Source organism: Salvia splendens, chromosome 21 (genome assembly GCF_004379255.2).
Source record: "Salvia splendens isolate huo1 chromosome 21, SspV2, whole genome shotgun sequence".
NCBI classification, from domain to species: domain Eukaryota; kingdom Viridiplantae; phylum Streptophyta; class Magnoliopsida; order Lamiales; family Lamiaceae; genus Salvia; species Salvia splendens.
In genome coordinates, this window is record NC_056052.1 from 19,220,925 (window position 1) to 19,240,540 (window position 19,616).

The 19,616-nt window shown below is 37.6% G+C and overlaps 2 protein-coding genes across 2 annotated transcripts; one reads left to right on the forward strand and one right to left on the reverse strand.

Annotated features, from left to right (window-relative positions):
• Positions 1 to 1,406: 1,406 nt before the first annotated feature.
• Positions 1,407 to 4,219, reverse strand: LOC121784337. The gene is made up of 5 exons (XM_042182493.1): positions 4,076 to 4,219; positions 3,667 to 3,909; positions 2,371 to 3,474; positions 1,765 to 2,219; positions 1,407 to 1,650 (listed from the first exon to the last, which is right to left on the reverse strand). Exons 1-5 carry the CDS (start codon positions 4,217 to 4,219, stop codon positions 1,407 to 1,409), a joined length of 2,190 nt encoding a protein of 729 aa, XP_042038427.1.
• A 10,002-nt stretch (positions 4,220 to 14,221) lies between these two features.
• LOC121784338 (fasciclin-like arabinogalactan protein 1) lies at positions 14,222 to 15,370 on the forward strand. The gene has a single exon (XM_042182494.1). It carries the CDS (start codon positions 14,222 to 14,224, stop codon positions 15,368 to 15,370), a length of 1,149 nt encoding a protein of 382 aa, XP_042038428.1.
• The last annotated feature ends 4,246 nt before the right edge of the window (positions 15,371 to 19,616 follow it).

Below are 19,616 nucleotides of genomic sequence, written 5' to 3' on the forward strand. Positions count from 1 at the left end.
TTGGAGATAAATTGCGGATGAAAACTGACGAATGTGAAGAGCTGAAGTTAAAGCTGAGCACGAAGAGTGAGGAGTGTGTAAGTCTTCATGTAGAAGTTGTCAAAAGGACCAAAATGTCGCGAAATATGAAGATTGTAATATTGTTGTTGTGTGTTGTAATTTTTTTCCCTAATGTAATGGTAACACTTTTCTTCTCTTCTTCTCCAATTAATCAATAGCAGGAGCTTAAGTACTAAACGTTTTAAGTTTCACTGTACTTATAAGGTAGGTAAATAAGAGACGCTTTAACTATTGTACACGATTAAGTATTACATACCTCTCAAGTGTACACGATTGTACACGATTTAAGTATTACATACCTCGTAAGTGAGCTCCCGCTGCAAATTTTATAATAACGACCGAAGTACCCTTCTTTTGGTGAAATACCATCATGCGTACAAAACGTTTTGTTGAATAACACCCGAAGTACCCATGTTTTGGTGAAATACCACCATGCGTACAAAACATTTTGTTGAATAACACCTGAAGTACCCATGTTTTGGTGAAATACCACCATGCGTACAAAACATTTTGTAAAATAACATCCTATGTACAAACTTAAAACATGCAGTGCTCATTAATAACATATGTATAGGTAGTTATCGAGACACAAGAAGGGTCTTCTCCTATAACGGATACACAAAAGTATAGTAAAAAAATACAGAAAAAAATACAGTTAACCACAAATATACACAAGAGGCTTCCCATTAAGCATAATGTTTGTCAAAAGGAATACTGTTTGTCAAAAGGCTTTCAACTGCATACGTTAGCACTAACAAAAAACCAACAACATTTTCAGAGTTTTCAGGTTCCCAAACTCGATCCCCGCGATTATTCAATCCTGATCCCCGCGACGGCCACAACGTTGCGGCTGAGCCCTGGTGCGACGCGTGTTAGTCCTTGAACCAGTGGGATTGGTCTACAAAAAACAAGACACCGGTCAAATTGAGTACCATTGGTCAGGAAATGAAAAGTGCAAAATTGACACCACCCACTACCTCTTCGTTTGGCAATGTAGACCGACGTGTGCGGGGTCATCCCCGACGAGGCAGATTGGTCTGTAACAAACAAACCATTAAAATACAGGCCAAGGGTTGGGCAAGAAAAGTCAAAAATTGATACCGGATACTACCTCTTGATTTTACGACATGGTAGACGGCTCAACCCTGACCCCGCCATCCGTCGTGGGTGGCTGACTGGGCTCATTGGGCTGTGAACTCTGTCCAACTTCGGTTCGCGCATCTACACGGGGCTCATTGGTGCATGTCCTCCTGTTATGATCATCTTGTCTGCACCGACGACATCTGAGTACAAAGGTGCATCGTAGTGACTCAGAACCATCCGCATGATGACACAGCTGGGGCTCTTCACACCTTAATTTCTTTGGCCGTCCACGCTGTCGCTTTGTCCTTGGGGGGTGCCAGTTTGAATCCAACGTCAGAATTCTTGGGCCAATTATCCATCCCATTGATTGGGAACAAGACATTCTCGTACAGAATCGACATTGTGGACCGCAAATAATAGCGGGATACATACTCTGATACATCCTTCCCATTCTTGTTAATTGTAGCGATGGCATGAGTGCACGGGATCCCTGTCAGCTGCCATGATCTGCACGAGCAAGTAAATTCACGCATGTTCACTACATACTGGCCTGCCGGTCCCGACACTTGGTACGAATCCTCTTCGTTCCATGTTGATCTCTAGGAAGACGCTTTCATGTACAACTTATTCACAATCTCTTTGATAACGGGCGGCAATGCGTGATCGTACGTCCTGATCCACTGGCCTCTGATCTGAATCCTCTCCATTTGACTAGTCCGGATCTCCTCTAACATTGTGATGATGGCCAACTCGCGAGCAATTGCTATCTTCGAATTAAAGGTCTCGCAGATATTGTTGAGGATAACATCACAACAAACATGTGTCGAGAAATATGCCTTCATCCATTTTTCTTTTGGAGCAACACCGAATAGGTATTGATGCGCTTGGGGATATATAATCCGCAACGCATCCATCCTCTCCACGTACTGTTCGTGGGTTGTACTGGATGCAAGCTCCCACAGTAATTCCTTGAAATTTTCGCCAATTAATCTCTTCTTGAAGTTGTTGTAGATGTGCTGAACACAGAAGCGATGCTCGCTCTGTGGGAAATCCTCAACGATAGCTTTTGCAAGACACTACCAAATTATCACATGTATAAGCCACAAGACAAAAACTACAATCACAATCGAACTATTACGCTATATGGTTAAATCACAGGTAAAGTACTATTATTCAAAGAATCACAATTACACTTTACACTTTTTAATGAAATCACAATACGCGTACCTTTTGCTGATCAGACATGAAGACGAATCTTGGTGCATTCTCATGTATGTGAAGGTCTTCTGAGAGGTAGGCAAGAAACAATTTCCATTGATCGTAGCTCTCTGCCTCAGTCACAGCCCACGCAATAGGCCACCAACCGTTGTTTGGATCAATCCACATGGCCGTCATAAGTTGGCCTCGGTACATACCTCTCAAGAAACAGGAATCCAAGAAAATAATTGGACGGCAAAACCGCGTCCAACCATTTTTTAACGGCCCAAGGCAACAGTAAAACCTCAGGAATTTCAGACCCTCAGCTTCAGGATCCCTGAAGTTTTCGTAGTGTATATGCACACTGGAACTAGGATGTGTTCGTTCCAATTCAGATTTGTAATCGAACAGTCTCCGGTATTGGCGGCCCGACTTGCCAAAGATACCTTCTAGTGCACTTTCTCTTGCGCGGTATGCCTTCATCCTACCAACTGTCAGCCCGAACTCCTCATCTACACACTGCCGTATAGCTGCCAATGGAATGTGGGGATTAGCTTTGATTTTCTCCATGTAACGCTCAGCTAGCCACTTGGACGTGAGCCATCTTTGATCCAACACTTGCGAGCACGTTTGAGCATGATCTCTCTGCATATTCACAACCACATAATCGGTGTTGTTGTGGGTTTCGATCTTCCTTGCATACACATACCATTCATATGCCTTGCCTCTACAAATGGCACGCGGTCTCTTGCCATCATTTTTGCGTACATGGACACGTCGTCTGGTCATTATCGCGTACTGGCGAATGACCTTGTAGAAGAATTCTCGATTCTTAAAAATGTCACCCGACTTCCAAACTGGAAGCTCATTGGTCAGCTTGAATGGGGTGTACTTTATACCCTTTTTCCTCAACCCCTCAAAATCCTCAAGATCCTGCATATCTTGTAGCTCATCCGTTGTTTCTTGCTCGCGTAGAGGGTTTGCATCCGTCGAGTTCCGTTGGTCTTCAACATGGGAATATTTTCGCCATTTCTTGGACCCTCCACTGTCCTCACCAATCTGTTGTCCAGACCCCTGTTGTTCGGTCTCCGCTTCCACAGTCCGCTGCTGTTCCCTTTGTTGTTCCGGTTGTTGCTGACATAGGGATTCATAGTAGGATATAAATAGCTGCTCATCTCTACACATGTTTGCCAAAGAGATAAAATGGCCGACCACATCCTCATCATCATCATCACTCGGAGATCCCTCGCTATGAAGATGGCAGCCGTCCGGAACATACTCGACAGTAGGGCAAGAAGCATTGTCTTGGGAAAATTGTTAGGGTACTTCCCCTACAGTTGGTTCGGCTGCATCTGGCTCTACAGTAGCTGGAGCTGTCTCTTGCACAGGGGTTTGAAATTCGGCCATGAACTCTTCATGGCTAATGTCCTCAACAATCGGGAAGAATGAACTGTCAACCGGTATGTCCGCCTGAGGTTGAGAGATGTTGTCCATGACCGGTTGGTACACATCTTCTACTGCATTGAGACCAACAGTTTCATCTCCAACGCATGACGAACCAAGTACATCCTACGCAAAACAAAACTCAATGATAATCCTAACAAAAGTAAACACCATCGAACACAAACAAAAAAGTACTAAATCACAAATGGGGTACTAAATCATTCATGTAAATCACAACTCACAAACGTGGGTAATATGTCATACTCATTTATTGCAAATCATAACCAATTACCTCTTGCACGTGTGCATGGGAGTCTTCTCCTCCAACTTCTCCAACATCTACCACAACTTCAACACCATTTGGTATTGATTGTGGTATAGCTTCAACTTGTGGCATAACTTCAACAACATCTGGGACTGATTCAACTTCTGGCATAACTTCGATCTCAGCCAAAGTTGGTATAGCATCTGATACTTTTTCCACAGCCTCAGATGATACCTCTTCAAAGGCTTTCTCCAAATTTTGCCTCTACCAACCTGTTTACTTGGTGTGGTCTTAAGTGGGAGAAATACAACGAGAGAGTGGGAGTTGGTGAATGGCGATGTGGATGCATACTAAACAACATCCGAAATGGAGATGGAAATGAAAATGAAAATGAAAGTAAACCGGAAGCGGTAGTAAGTTTAAGTTATGATGATCTACCTTATCATTTGAAGCTGTGCTTTCTGTATTTGGGTGTACTGAGAAATGGCGAAAGCATGGCTGCTGCTGATCTATACAGAATTTGGATATCACAAGGCATGATTTCAGAGGAGAGTAGTGATAAATCTCCAATGGAGCTTGCAGAGGACCACTTAAGTCAGTTGGTCTCAAAGAGCATCGTCCAAGCCAAACGTAAAGATATGACACACAAAACGAAATACTCGTATTGCAACCTTCATTGTGTAGTAAGAAAAGTATGTTTGTTGATAGGGGAAAAGGAGAAGTACAAGGTGCAAACTCTCGAGTACACAGGTGGAAGATTTTGTGACTTTCTAGATGATGCATTGTCGAGTGCTATAACGCGGCATTTGGTCATCCATTTCAAAGAAGAACTGTAAAAGGATGATAGTAAATGTAAAGTTCATCATGGAGAAAACGATAATCGCAAGTATTTAAGGTCTCTTCATTTACATAATGATATAAAAGGGAGGGAAAGTATTGAGCTTCCATGTACAGTTGATTTTCGAAGATTCAAATCACTCAGAAATCTTGCTTTCGAGGGATTCACATTTATACGAGGAAAGCTACCGAAAGGGGTTACTTCTCTTGTTCACCTCAGAAATCTTCGTTTCCGGAAGTGTGAACTTGATATGCTTCAATCCTCCATAAAACATCTGGTCTTCTTAGAAATCCTTGATTTCCTCTCATCCAAGAATACTAAAATTCCTGGAGTTGTGAAAGAGATGGACCGGTTAAGACAACTAGCCCTTCCTCGTTATGACATGGAAAGGATTGGGAAATATCAATTGAAATTGGATGAGGGTTTGAATCATCTTGAGGCTCTACAGGGGTTGAATAGTTTAGTGCATAAAGGGTAATTGTTGGAGGTCGCCCCAATATTGTTCCAAGGACTCATTCCCTTGACCTTCATTGGGGTTATGATCATGGGACATAGGCATCCAGCTTAGCATGTCAACATTCGATACCTCGTTTATTTCCCTCTCCTCCTGTCTGGTAAGTTGGGTGTTGTAAAAGAATTCTGTTTCTAGGAAATTACAGTTCATCGTGGTGATAACCTGTCGGTTTTGTGGATCGTAGCATCTATATCCATTTTGATTGATCTCATACCCAATGAAAACACATTTAATCGCACAAGGGGCTAATTTCGTTCGCTCATGTTTTGGGACATGAACAAATACGGAGCATCCAATAATTCGAGGTTCAAGAGATAAGGCTGGAGGGACACTGGTTAAGGTAGATAAAATTTGAAGTGGGGTTTTGAGATTAAGGATTCTAGTAGGGAGATGATTTATGAGATTAAGGATTCTAGTAGACAAATCTGATGTCTTCTCTAAATTTTCTGAATTTTATGTCATGATCCTCACTCAGTTTCAAACAAAAATCAAAATTCTTCGATCAGATAATGGGGGAGAGTTTGTCAACACAAAAATGAAAATTTTTTGCATTGAGTAAGGTCTGATTCACCAAACTTCTTGTGCCTACACGCCTGAACAGAATGGGGTAGCTGAACGCAAAAACTAAATTATTCTAGAAATGACTAGGACACTTCTTTTTGATTCAAAGGTCCCAAAATATTTTTGGCCCGAAGCAATTGCTACGTCAGTATACCTCATAAATCGTCTCCCTACTAGAATTCTTAATCTCAAAACCCCACTTCAAATTTTATCTACCTTAACCAGTGTCCCTCCAGCCTTATCTCTTGAACCTCGAATTTTTGGATGCTCCGTATTTGTTCATGTCCCAAAACATGAGCGAACGAAATTAGCCCCTTGTGCGATTAAATGTGTTTTCATTGGGTATGGGATCAATCAAAATGGATATAGATGCTACGATCCACAAAACCGACAGGTTATCACCACGATGAACTGTAATTTCCTAGAAACAGAATTCTTTTACAACACCCAACTTACCAGACAGGAGGAGAGGGAAATAAACGAGGTATCGAATGTTGACATGCTAAGCTGGATGCCTATGTCCCATGATCATAACCCCAATGAAGGTCAAGGGAAGCCAACTACTTCTGTCGCCGAGCAGGTCTTAAACACAAATCAACCAGCGGAACAAATTGTCGCCCCAACATCTCCCCATCCGATATCCGAGGTAAATAATTCTATTGAGAACTTTGTTATTGTTACTACTGACAATATAGTTACAGAAGATGAAGAGAGAGAGATCATTGATGAGGATACTGGACTGTATATTTTGCCACCTCGGAGTACTAGGGGAATTCCACCCAAACGATATTCTCCGGAAAAGACAGGAGGAAGACAATCAAGATATCCGGTGGTAGTGTGGCAAAAGCAAACTTGACAAAACTGGCCAGAGCATTTGAGGCAGCTCTATATGGAGAAGAAGAAATCCCATAAACAGTAAGAGAAGCCCTGAAAATCAAACACTGGAGAGCAGTGATGATGGTCGAATTAAAAGCCTTGGAGAGAAACAAGACTTGGAAGAAGTGTCGACTGCCAAAAGGAAAACGTACTGTTGGCTGCAGATAGGTCTTTACGATCAAACGAAGGTCAGACGGAACTATCGAGAGATACAAGGCCCGTCTTGTAGCTAAAGGATATACTCAAACCTATGAGATACAAGGCCAGTCTCTTAAACATTCTCACCAGTGGCAAAGATGAATACGGTTCGAGTGCTACTCTCCATTGCAGCAAACAAAGACTGGCCCCTACACCAGTTAGATGTGACTAATGCATTCCTGCATGGTGAGCTAAGAAAGGAAGTTTACATGGAAGCTCCTCTAGGATTTGAGAATGACTTTGAAGACGGAGAAGTCTGTCAGCTGAAGAAAACCCTGTATGGGTTAGAACAATCTCCGAGAGCATGGTTCGAGAGTTTCACAGAGGCAATGAAGAAATACGACTATCAGCAGAGTAATGCAGATCACACTATATTTCTGAAAATGAGAGGGGATAAAATCACATGCCTAATAATCTATGTCGATGATATGATCATCACAGGAGATGATTCTGAAGAGATAGAGCAGCTTAAAAAGAATCTAGCGACAGAGTTCGAAATGAAGGATTTGGGAACACTCAAATATTTTCTGGGCATTGAAGTTCTGAGATCGAGAGAAGGGATCTTCATCAATCAGAAAAAATACACTTTGGATCTTCTAGCAGAGTCTGGCATGATGGAATGCAAGCCAGCAGACACGCCAATTGTCGTTAACCATGGTCTCCAAATTACAGAAGGAGCCCAACTTGCAGACCGAGGGAGGTATCAAAGGTTAGTAGGGAAATTAATCTACTTGTCACACACTAGACCAGAGTGTGATAAGTCAGTTTATGCACCGACCCCAAAACGACCACCTTGAAGCAGCATTAAGAGTTATCCGATACCTCAAAGGAACCTTTGATCATGGAATTATGTTAAAGAAGAATGGACATTTGGAGATTCATGGTTATACGGATGCCGACTGGTCTGGAAACCCATTGGATAGAAAATCCACTTCTGGGTACTTTACATTTGTTGGGGGAAACCTAGTCACTTGGAAGAGTAAGAAAAAAAGGTCGTAGCATTATCAAGTGCAGAGACAGAATTCATAGGGATCAGAAATGGTTTGACAGATATACTGTGGCTTAGAAGATTGATGGAGGAATTGAGTCTTTTATCACAAAAACATGTCGACTGTTCTGTGATAACAAAGCTGCAATCAGCATTGCAGAAAATCCAGTCCAACATGATCGAACAAAACACGTTGAAGTAGACAGACACTTCATCAAAGAGAAAATCGAGGCAGGAATTGTTGAGTTTCCCATTTGTTCAATCTAAAGATCAACTTGCAGATATTCTAACAAAGGCAATTGGAGCAAAAGATTCCTCAGAGGCTCTTAGCAAGTTAAGTATCGGAAATCCCGTTACTTAACTTGAGGGGGAGTGTTGGTTAATGAGCATTAGAGTTCCAAGAATAGAACATTAATAGTGTCTAGTTCCAATAGTAGTCTTGTTCCAAGGTACATTTATTGTTGTATATCAAGAGTCCCCAACACCCCTATAAATACATGGGTGTTGGGTATCATATTCAATCAATCCAATACAACAATCTTCTCTACAATAATCTGTTTTAACAGATAGTTGTTATACAAGGATGAAGAAACTCCAACGTTTCTCAGCATATATATTTGACAAGGAAAGCTATGAGGCTATCATGACGGCCATTGATTCAAACTGGGAAAAGTTGGTGTACACTTACATAGTAGTGGAAGGAGGTTGGGAGTTCACATCAGAAGAAGTGAACAAGGCGTTCAAATGCAAGAATCTTACTGACTTGGTGATTCGTGCTCGTTTGGGGAGGCTACTAACGGAGTGCAGGAGCAACATCATTTGCTCAAACATAGCATCTTTATGCTTGAGCAAGTGCAACATTGAGGAAGATCCAATGGAGGTACTAGGAAACCTTGCTTCATTAAAACGCCTGTGTTTCCACTCGGGATCTTTTCTCAGTGAAAGGATGACATGCCCTGCTTCCAGTTTTCCTTGCCTGAAATCATTTGAACTGGATGAGTTACAAAACTTGAAGGAGTTGATAGTTGATCAACATGCCATGCCTCTTCTATCGCGTTTGCATATCCGTCGTTGTGTTGAGATGGAGATGGTTCCGGAAGGATTAAGTGCAATTTCTAGTCTTCAAGATCTGATAATTGAAGGAACGCCGGAATTGGAAAGTAGGGTTAAGGCTATTAATGGTGATGGAGAAGAAGGAGAGGATTTCCACAAAGTCCGCCATGTCAAAATTACCTTCAAATATTATGTACTCTCATCTCTGGTAATGCTTCTTCCCCTACTCACATTTTTCAGTAACACATTAGTATGAGTTTATTTGATAAGACGAAATTTGGTGAAATGAAGGATCTCAAGACAAGGCTAGGAATAGGATGGCTACTCACCTTTACTTGTGACTATGTCTTTTCTTCATTATCTTGTTGTTTTATTTTGTCCCTTTGTTTGCATGTAGGATATTAATTCAAACAGGATGTAAAATGAAACTCAGATTGAGAATAAGCTCGGATTTCTAACATTTTATTTTTTGTTTCAGAGTTGTAGTTGGTGGCTAAGTCGAGCCAACGACATTAAACAAAGGCGCTGATTGGAAGACAACCCGATGAGTTTTTATTTTTCAAATAAACCGAGGGAATTGTTTGCTCAATTTCTTTCCCTCGATGTATTTTTATGAAATGAGTGTGTTTTTTTTAGTGTTTTCTATGTAGTTTTCTGAGTGTTTTTTCATGTAGTGTTTGGTTGAAATTATAATATTATATGAAATCGAGTGAAAACAAATTTCCCTTACTTATTATGAAGTTTGCATGTATGGGTGCAAGGTCATCATTAGTTGTGTCAACATGGACAAGGGAAATCGACGCTAGCTTGCTTAAGTAGAGCTCGGCGACGTCCACTAAAGTTTCATCTTTTAGTCGAAAACTCTCATTTGAAACCATCCATGCCTTGTGCTATCCACATCCCATAGACAAGATTAACATCTATGCTTTATTCCTCTTGGAATATAACCAGGCAGATAAAGCACGATTTCAAATAATAAGATAGATTTTTATACTTAAATTCACTTTTATACTTAAATTCACCACTCCATCAATCTCATTGTCCCTTTTTTGTGGCCGCTGTATAGAACTACATGGAATTTTTTGTTTACTAACACCCAATCCTTTTAGAGGATATTCAGTTTGTAAGATTATACTGAAAGAAAATATTACATTTTGAAGCCAAATCTATTCTATTAATTATAGAGCACGAAATTTAACATATCTTATCCTCTTTCAAGTCTATATATACATCCCATAGCCTAATTCATCCACACACTACTCTAGGGTAGCCTTCGAGGCTCCTACCTCTCTACCCCAACCCTTCATCCCGTATTTTATACTCCTTCTCTCCCATAAAAATATGGACAGTGGGTATAACACAGAAATTAAGACAAAATTGGTAGAGTAAGAGAGATGAGAAGAATGGTATGGTAAAGTAAGAGATAAGAGGAAAACGATAGTTAAAGTAGTGTTAGTGGATAGTGAGACCTACATTATTAAATTGCTATAACTTTCCAAAATTGGTGCACATATTTTTGTGGGACCGACGAAAATGGAAAGTGCACATATTTTTATGGGACGAAGGGAGTACATAAAATTCATCCATCTTTCATTCCATCATCGTCATTCATTATTGGAGATTGGAGCAAGGCAAGAGAAGATGAAGATGACACACAATTCATCATTGAGTTTTGTTTGCTTTACTTTATGTCTAGTACTTTAATTTAGTTTTTAGGGATATTGGCACCTAATATCATGGAACTTTCAAAAAGTTGGGTTTTTCTCACGAACTTTACCATGGGTTTGTTATTTCCCACAAGTGAAAAGATTCCGGCTATATTAATAGATTAAAGAACAAATTTGGAGGGTGTGCTTCAAGAAAAACCATTCTCAAATATTAAAAATCTTGAAACTCTCGAAGTTGTAGTCGAGAAATTATGAAAAAAAAATCTGTTCATGGTATTATTTGCCGGAATTTTTTCATTGGTTGGAAATAACAAACTCGGAGTAAAGTTCGTGATATTACTTGTCAATTTCAAAGTTCATGGAAAAAACCCAACTTTTTGAAAGTTACATGATATTAGGTGCCAATATCCCTAGTTTTTATTACTCCTTCCATTCCATAGTAGTGGAGGCGTTTCTTTTCGGCACGTAATTTAATAAAAAGTGTATTAAGTGGGTTAGGTAAAGGAAGAATAAAGTATAAAATGAAAAATGTAGAGAGATGAAGAGAGATAAAGTAAGAGAGAGTAAAGTTAAATATGAAGAAATATGTTGACTTTTACTAAAAGGGGAAATGACTCCATTACTATGAAACATACCAAAATGGCAAAATGTCTCTACTACTATGGAACGGAGAGAGTACTTGTCTATGAGTAGCTAATGTGTATGAATTCCGAGGATTTGAAGTAGCACTTATGTTTATTTAATTCCAATTTTTTATCCAAAGACTTCATTTATTTGGTTCAGTTTTTTTGTATAATGCTTCAAGTTGAGGGACATGTCTTATTGATTTATTGGCATGTGGGGATCGAAAGAGGATCCATATGTTAGATTCGAATTGATAACACTATAGTTAATATCCCCAAAAATATAAACTTAAGAGTGAAAACTTTTAAAGGGTCTAATTAATGCTAATAATCGATGTTATCCGGTCAAAGACTGTGTCTCGACACATGCTTTATTCACGTATTTTATTGGCATTATAGGTCATATTGTATTATAGATGTGTTAAATTGGTATTATAAAAGAAAAATAAAAAACTAGTATATGATTGACTCTAGTATATTATTATTTTGATTATTGAAAGGTTTTGAAAATAAATATAATTGTATATAATATTAAGCAGTTAATCGAAGTGTGCATGTGTAATAATGCGTGTGTGCATGGAATTATTTTGTGCATGAAAAATATATATACAATGGTAGGATCCTCAATTAAGATTATAAAAAGTAAGTAGCATGCATATGTGCCACATATTCAAATAATTTTATAATATATAGTGTGCAATAGCTTTGACATTAATATTGATAGACACGTCAAATTCATATTCCGTCAAGTTATTTTGTCATTTTAGTACATTCCATAGTAGTAGAGTCATTTTCTTTTTTTAGTAAAAGTCAACATGACTTACTTTACTCTCTCTTACTTTATTATCTTTTCATCTCTCTACCTTTTTTCATTTTCTACTTTATTCTTCCTTTACTTAACTCATTTAACATAATTTTTCTTAATTTTTATGCCGAAAAGAAATGTCTCTACTACTATGGAATGGATGGAGTATATACGTAGAGTCAGTGGACAACGAGAAGGGATGGGGTTATGAAGAAATAAAAATGAAGGAAATAAATGAAAAATAGTTTCGACCCCTCCGGCTATACCAAGATTTGTAGACCGAGAAGGAAATTTGGGTGTTTGATTATGTATGTTATCATCAGTTGTATGTATATCACACTTTTAATTTTATACCCCCTCCGTTTTTTAAAAATAACAACTATTTCCATTTTATGGTCGTTCCTTAAAAATAGAAACTTTAGAGTCTTTCTATGTTAGGACATTGACTCCACAATCCACTACTCTACTTTCACTACTTTTTCTCTTCCTCTCTCTTACTTTACTCTTTTTTTCTCTCTCTTACTTTACCAATTGTGCATTAAAACCCTTGCCGTTTCAAATGTTTCTATTTTTTGAATACGGAGGGAGTAAGTGTTATGTGGTTGGATTGTATAGTGGAATATGATATGAATATATGATTGATGTAAGGGATATATTTATATATTATATTAGATTAGAATTATTTGATAGAATATACTCCCTCCGTCCCAGATAATTTGTCACATTTTTTCATTTCGGTTCGTCCCACATAATTTGTCTCATTTCACTTTTTACCATTTTTGGCAGTGGACCTCATATTCCACTAACTCATTCTTACTCACATTTTATTATAAAACTAATATATAAAAGTAGGACCCACATTCCACTAACTTTTACAACTCACTTTTCATTACATTTCTTAAAACCTGTGACCGGCCAAAGTGAGACGAATTATCTGGGACGGAGGGAGTAATATGGATATATAGTTGATAGAAATGATATGCTTTACATATGACATTGAAAGTACATGAATTATGATTAAAGAGGATCTGTGACGGTCTTGTCCTGAATCTGAAAATATAGAGGAACCTTCGGGTCAAATACAGAGAACCTACATGTCAAATTACAGAGGGATCTTCGATTCAAATATAGAGGAGTTGGGGTGTGTCAGATAGTAATTAGGTGACTCGCACTGGTAACCATGTGCTCATGTAATTGGATGAACTGGTAGTTAGTAGACTAATTTGTGAAATCAATAACCTGGAATTTCATTCTTTGTTAAAGGAGTACTATTATTTATTTTTATACATTGTTTTATTTACTTTATTTATTTCTGTTAAGTTCAATTAATCAAACTAAAATTCTTGTGTCTCTATGTAGTGTATGTCGTTTAATATAAGATAGACAGTTGCAACTTTATTCTTTGTGTTCGATATCCTTATACCTACCTTAAGTGATCTAATATTTTCTCCCACTTTTTTTAATAAGTCAAACAATTTCTCCACGGGTAAAAAGTGGAATAATATAATGAGGATCGAATGAAGTACATCTTAATCTTTTACTTTTCGAAAACACTTTTATTTGCGTTTCTTACATTTAGTTGAAATACCAAGAATATTAATGCTTTCCGAATTGTGGATGTGTATATGGATACATAAATTAAACATTCTTAATTGAATAAAAAATTGTCATTAGTTTTGTTAATGAATACAGAATAAATAATTTAGAATTTAATTCTCAATTTTATTAATCAAATTAAAAACATACAAATCTAATTCTTCATTTCTTTAATTACAATATTTGGATAATATTGTACTCCCTCCGTCCCGGGCTACTCGCTCATTTCCTTTTCGGCTCGGAGATTAAGGAATGAGTGTATAGGAAAGTAAAAAATGACGGTTGTAGGTGAAATTTTTTACTAAAAATGGAAAGAGTGCAAGTAACTTGGGACGCCCAAAAAGGAAATAAGTGCGAGTAGTGCGGGACGGAGGGAGTATCAAGTATTAACAATTGATCAAATTCTCATAGTACAACGTTAACAGTTGATCACATTCTAACTCTCTCCGCCACAATGGAGCTCCACCACGCCGCCGCTACTCTCATAACTCTCTCCCTTTTCCTACTCCCTTCCACCACCACTGCCCACAACATCACCGCCATCCTCGCCAAATACCCCGACTTCTCCACATTCAACAACTATCTAACCGCCACGCTCCTTTCGCCGGAGATCTACCGCCGCGACACAATCACCGTCTGCGCCATCGACAACGCCGCCATGGACCGCTTCCTCTCCAACGACCTCACTCTCGGCGCCATCAAGAACGTCCTCTCCCTTCACATCCTCCTCGACTACTTCGACGCCGAGAAGCTCCTCCTCCTCCCCAACGGCACCGCCCAATCCCCCACCCTGTCCCCGCCCCCCGCCTCCGTCCAGATCACCAACCTCAACGGCGGAAACGTCGGCTTCTCCCCAAAAGCTGCCCCCGTCGCCGCCACATTCGTTAAATCCGTCGAGTCCGTGCCGTACAACTTATCCGTTATACAGATCTCCGCCGCCTTGCTTATCTCGGCCGCCGCCCCGGCCCCGGCCCCTGCTCCGAGTGAGGCCAATCCCACGGCCGCCATGTCGGCCCACGGCTGCAGCGTGTTTGCCGCCTTGCTGGTCTCCAGCGCGGAGGCGGAGCGGGCTTTCGAGGCCAACAATGTGACTGGATTAACCGTGTTCTGCCCAGTCGACGACGCCATGATCAGCTTCATCCCGATATTCGAGAACCTGACGGACGACGGGAAGCAGGCGCTGCTTGAGTATCACGGGATGGGGTTCTACGCGTCGCTCTCCGGCCTGCGATCAACTAACGGAGAGGTGAGCACTTTAGCAACTGATGGAGCAGCAAAGCAGTTCAGGCTTAACGTGGTGAACGACGGAGATGACGTCACGATCAAGACGCCGATGGTGACGGCGAAGATCGTCGGTACCGTGTTGGATAAGGATCCGCTGGCCATATTCCAGTTGGATAAGGTTTTGATGCCATTGGAGGTGTTCAGATCGCCGGCTCTGGCGCCTTCTCCGGCGGCCGGGGACTATTCGCTACCGGCGCCAGATGCTCCGGCGGAATCTCCGGCCGATGGTTCCCATCGGAAACCCAATGGCGCTGCGGCTAGATTTATCAGTAATGGCGTGAGTTTGAGCCTCGGTTTAGTATTCATACTACAGTTTTGAGATTTCTTATTGCTGTTTTCATTTTCAGTTTTGCAATTTGGATTTTTTGTTTTGGGCTTTTTGTGTGAAATATACTTTGGCATGTTTACATGGATGTATGGTGTAGTACTCATTTGCTCTATTTGTAACAAATTTGTTGGATTTCTTATTGTTTTAGGAAAATACAGGTTTTACCTTTCATTTCTTTTCTTTTTTTGCCATAAAGAAATTAGTATGCTTTGAGCTCCATTAATTAAATCAATACTTAGTAAATGGAGTAGTATAAGTGGTAAATTATGTGATAAATAAATAAGTTTTCTTCTCATAAATATAGAAAATTAGGTTTTATAAAATAAAGCAACATAAATCATGCTTTTCAGTATATACCCTAACAGGAAGAACATCATGATTAGGCTATTCTAAAAGGAACTTTACATTCTCAATCTCTGAGTAACTAGTCTAAAATCTATCCATTGTGGCCGGTGGTTCTACAAGAAGATTGGGTGAGAGTAAAAGGTTTAATATTTACTCCCAATGTTAATAGAGTTATTTTTCTATTTTGGGAAGTGTCAAGTTAATTGAGTCATTTCTATTTTTAGCAAAAATTAATTATTCTTTTTACTTTATTCTGTCTTACTTTACTCTCTGATCTTACTTTTTCCGCCATCCATTTAACGCACTATTTTTAAACTCCGTACCGAAAAGAAATGTCTCTATTAACAAGGAACGGAGATAGTATGTAGTATCAATCGTGCATTAGGACATCATGTATTCATGTAAAAATATTATACTACACAACATGATAATATAAGATGAAAGAGACAATGTAACTAATTTGGCATATGAAGAAGTCGGTTCTAGATGGAAAGTCATATGTGATACTGCGTTTCAGTGTTTCGCTTTGATTTCGAGAATTTTTTGATTTGAGCCGATCTGTTTCTCTTAGCGAAGAACAAGCTTATGATTTATTTCAATAAGATCTCATTGAAGAAACTTGGGCATCCACACACGCATTTCAGCTATGATATTTTTTTAATCTTTAGTAATATGTAGGAGTACATAATGTATGAATGTAAATAATGTAATTTTTTATATTTAATTTACCACTACAATTTTAGGAATTCAATTCTGTAATTTTCAAATGTTAATTTTTTATAGTATTTATGTTACAAATAGTAATGAAAATTAAATATAATTATGAAATTAGAGAATAATTAGAAAATGATGAAATAAATAATAAATTAAATAAAAATATGAAATTTGACGTATGATGGCTGAATCAGGAATTCCAGTGAAATATTCCAGTGAGGATTTAAAAAGGAATTGTGTCTGGATTTAGGTTACAAAATAGTTCCGTATTGTTGCAAAATAGTATCACACCATTGCGATACACGTACTTATTTTTATTTTATTTGCACTAATTTTGAAATATTAATTAATAACATTATATAAGTTTCAACATAAACTAATATGAATAAAATGGTCATACATAAACAATCTATATATTTTATTTTTAAAATTATAATTTAATTATGAATACAAAATTAATATGACAAACATAATTCTTATTTTTATTTTATTTAATTTTTAAAATGCCAAGTCATCTAATCCATAAAATTTAAATTTCACCAAATCAACATTAATTAAGTTGAAGTAATTTTTTTTTTGTAAAATGAACCAAATTTAATAATATTTGTATTGGATTAAGTTCAACTAGTATATATTTACACCGATCTCTACTCCTATTTAAAGTTATATTAAAAATTTTCATAATTACAGCCAAGTCTATAACAATTCAACAACTCATTTAATAATTAAATGCAAAAATCACTCTTCTTCAGCCAACCTTCTTGTCACATCCTCGTCTCCTTTCAACTCTGCCCCTCTTCTCCATCATCGACAACATACTCTTCTAGGTTTCCTACTTGGTTTGCCGGCTGTGGAGGAGAGGTGAAGCTAGAGTGTGGCGGCGAGTGTTTATCTAAAAATTTTACTATTTTCTTCCTATTGAGTAGAATCATCTCTTACTTTTAAGTATCAATGCTCATAAATATATGCTAAGCTGCTAGAGAACAAATAAATGAGAAAATTAAAATGCTTGTTATGTGATATCCATCTTTTGCATTAAAAAATTAAGGACATATGGAATTAAACTATCATTAAACAACCATTAAGCTGGTGGTTACAACTTACAAGAAAATGGAAAGCCAAAAGAATCCTCATTATCAAGTAAACTATAACAAAAATAGTGATCATGCATTGCAAATAATTATTTAAATAGTTTTTATTAGTATAAGTTTATGCTTTTGTAATTTCGTATACATTTCATTTCTCTAATTTAATGTAAAAATTAATAATGATACACTTATTATCTTTAAAAATCTTTTCATTTCTACCTCACCTAATTAACTATCACAAAAATACATAAAATATTTTCATTTTTTATCAATTTTGCTAAAAAATTCACAGTGACACTTTAGATATTTACTCCAAAATTCCCGTTTTACATATGTATACATAAATGACGTGATGAATGAGAACTTAAAACGTTATTTTTAAGGCAAATTGCATGTAAAATAATGAATTTTCAAATAGTTTGGTTTTTCCCGTGAACTTTAAATATTGCATGAAAAGTCATGAACTTTATTGGGCTGTGTAAATTTCTCATCCAACCTGACTGGATAGATCTCCGACACAAACATATCCTACGTGGAGCGCCAGAGGCGTGACTTGGCAAATGACAAACTTATGGTTCAATTCGAATTGTGGAATTATTACTACTTTTTATGTTGAATTTGATTTGTATGTTTATGTCGATTTATATGCAAAATTCGATTTGTATGTTCACATTTGTGCTACTTGTATGTTTGTGATATGTCCAGGGTCAAAGATTGCAAAGATAGAAGATAAACAATTAGAATTAGTGGAGTTTTGCTAAGTCACGCCTCCGACGCCATGTAGGATAAAATTTGTGTCGAAAATCTATCGGGTCAGATCAGATGGAAATTTTACACAGTCCGGTAAACAATGACGGATCCAAAAAATAAAACTCGTGGGGTCAAAAAAAATTTAAGAGTAATATTTATATATTAATTATTTAATTTATATATTATTAAAATAATCATTTTTAAAAATTTTATTTTTTTAGTTATGCTTTTATTAATTTTAACTATGGTTGAAAACAAACTAAATTAAATTAATTAATCATGCTATTAGCATTTTTGAATATTTTACACATATAAGTATCTACTAAAGCTAAATCAGTTTCATAAAATAAACAAGCGCATATTAAATATAATAGTGGTACATAAAATAAACAAGCGCATATTAAACAAGCTCTCCTCTTCTACACAACAAGCTCTCCTCAAATTCAAATTCGTTTTCTTATCAAAATGTTCACCCTACTTAAATTTTCTAATTAACAACAATGACTTCTTCTCTGTATATCTCTCTTCTCATCTCAATTACTCTTTAATTTTCCATAGAAACGACTCTGCTATACGTGTGGGTCCGGAGACGGAGCGGCCGTCGGTCGGCGAATGACTGCGGAGCTTCCCAGAAGCATTCACAGACTGACGGTGGGGTCGGCCGACCCCGTCCGACCCCACTTGGGTCCGTCGTTGCCTGTAAAGTCTATGATTTTTCATGCAACATTAAAATTCACGGAAAAAAATAACTATTTTAAAGTTTATGATTTTAGAGACAATTTACCCTTATTTTTAAGTCTTTATATGTTAGGATTGAGTATCCAATATGATACGTAATCATTAGAAAACACAGACAAACCAATTTGATAGCTATAAATCGGTGCAATATGTTATACTCCATCCGTCTCATTTAAGATGTTCACATTCTTGAATGACACAGAATTTTAGGAGTTGTTAGGTGGAGTCAACAGAGAAAGGTGGACATATTAAGTGAGACTGATGGAGTAGTTAAAACTAAAAGGGATATTGTCCATAATATCATGGAACTTTCAAAAACTTGAGTTTTTCCCACTAACTTTTAATTTGGAAAATAATATCACGATCTTTAGCCTAGTTTGTTATTTCCCACCAATGAAAAAATTTCGGCTATATTAATGGAATGAAGAACAATTTTGGAAGGCGTACTGAATAAAAAACTATCATCAAATATTGAAGAACTTAGATTTGAAGGGCTTGGATTTGAAGAACTTGAAGCACTTGAAGTTATTGTCGAGAAATTACGAAAAAAAAATCTGTATCTTAATATTATTTGCCGTAAGTTTTTCACTGATGGAAAATAA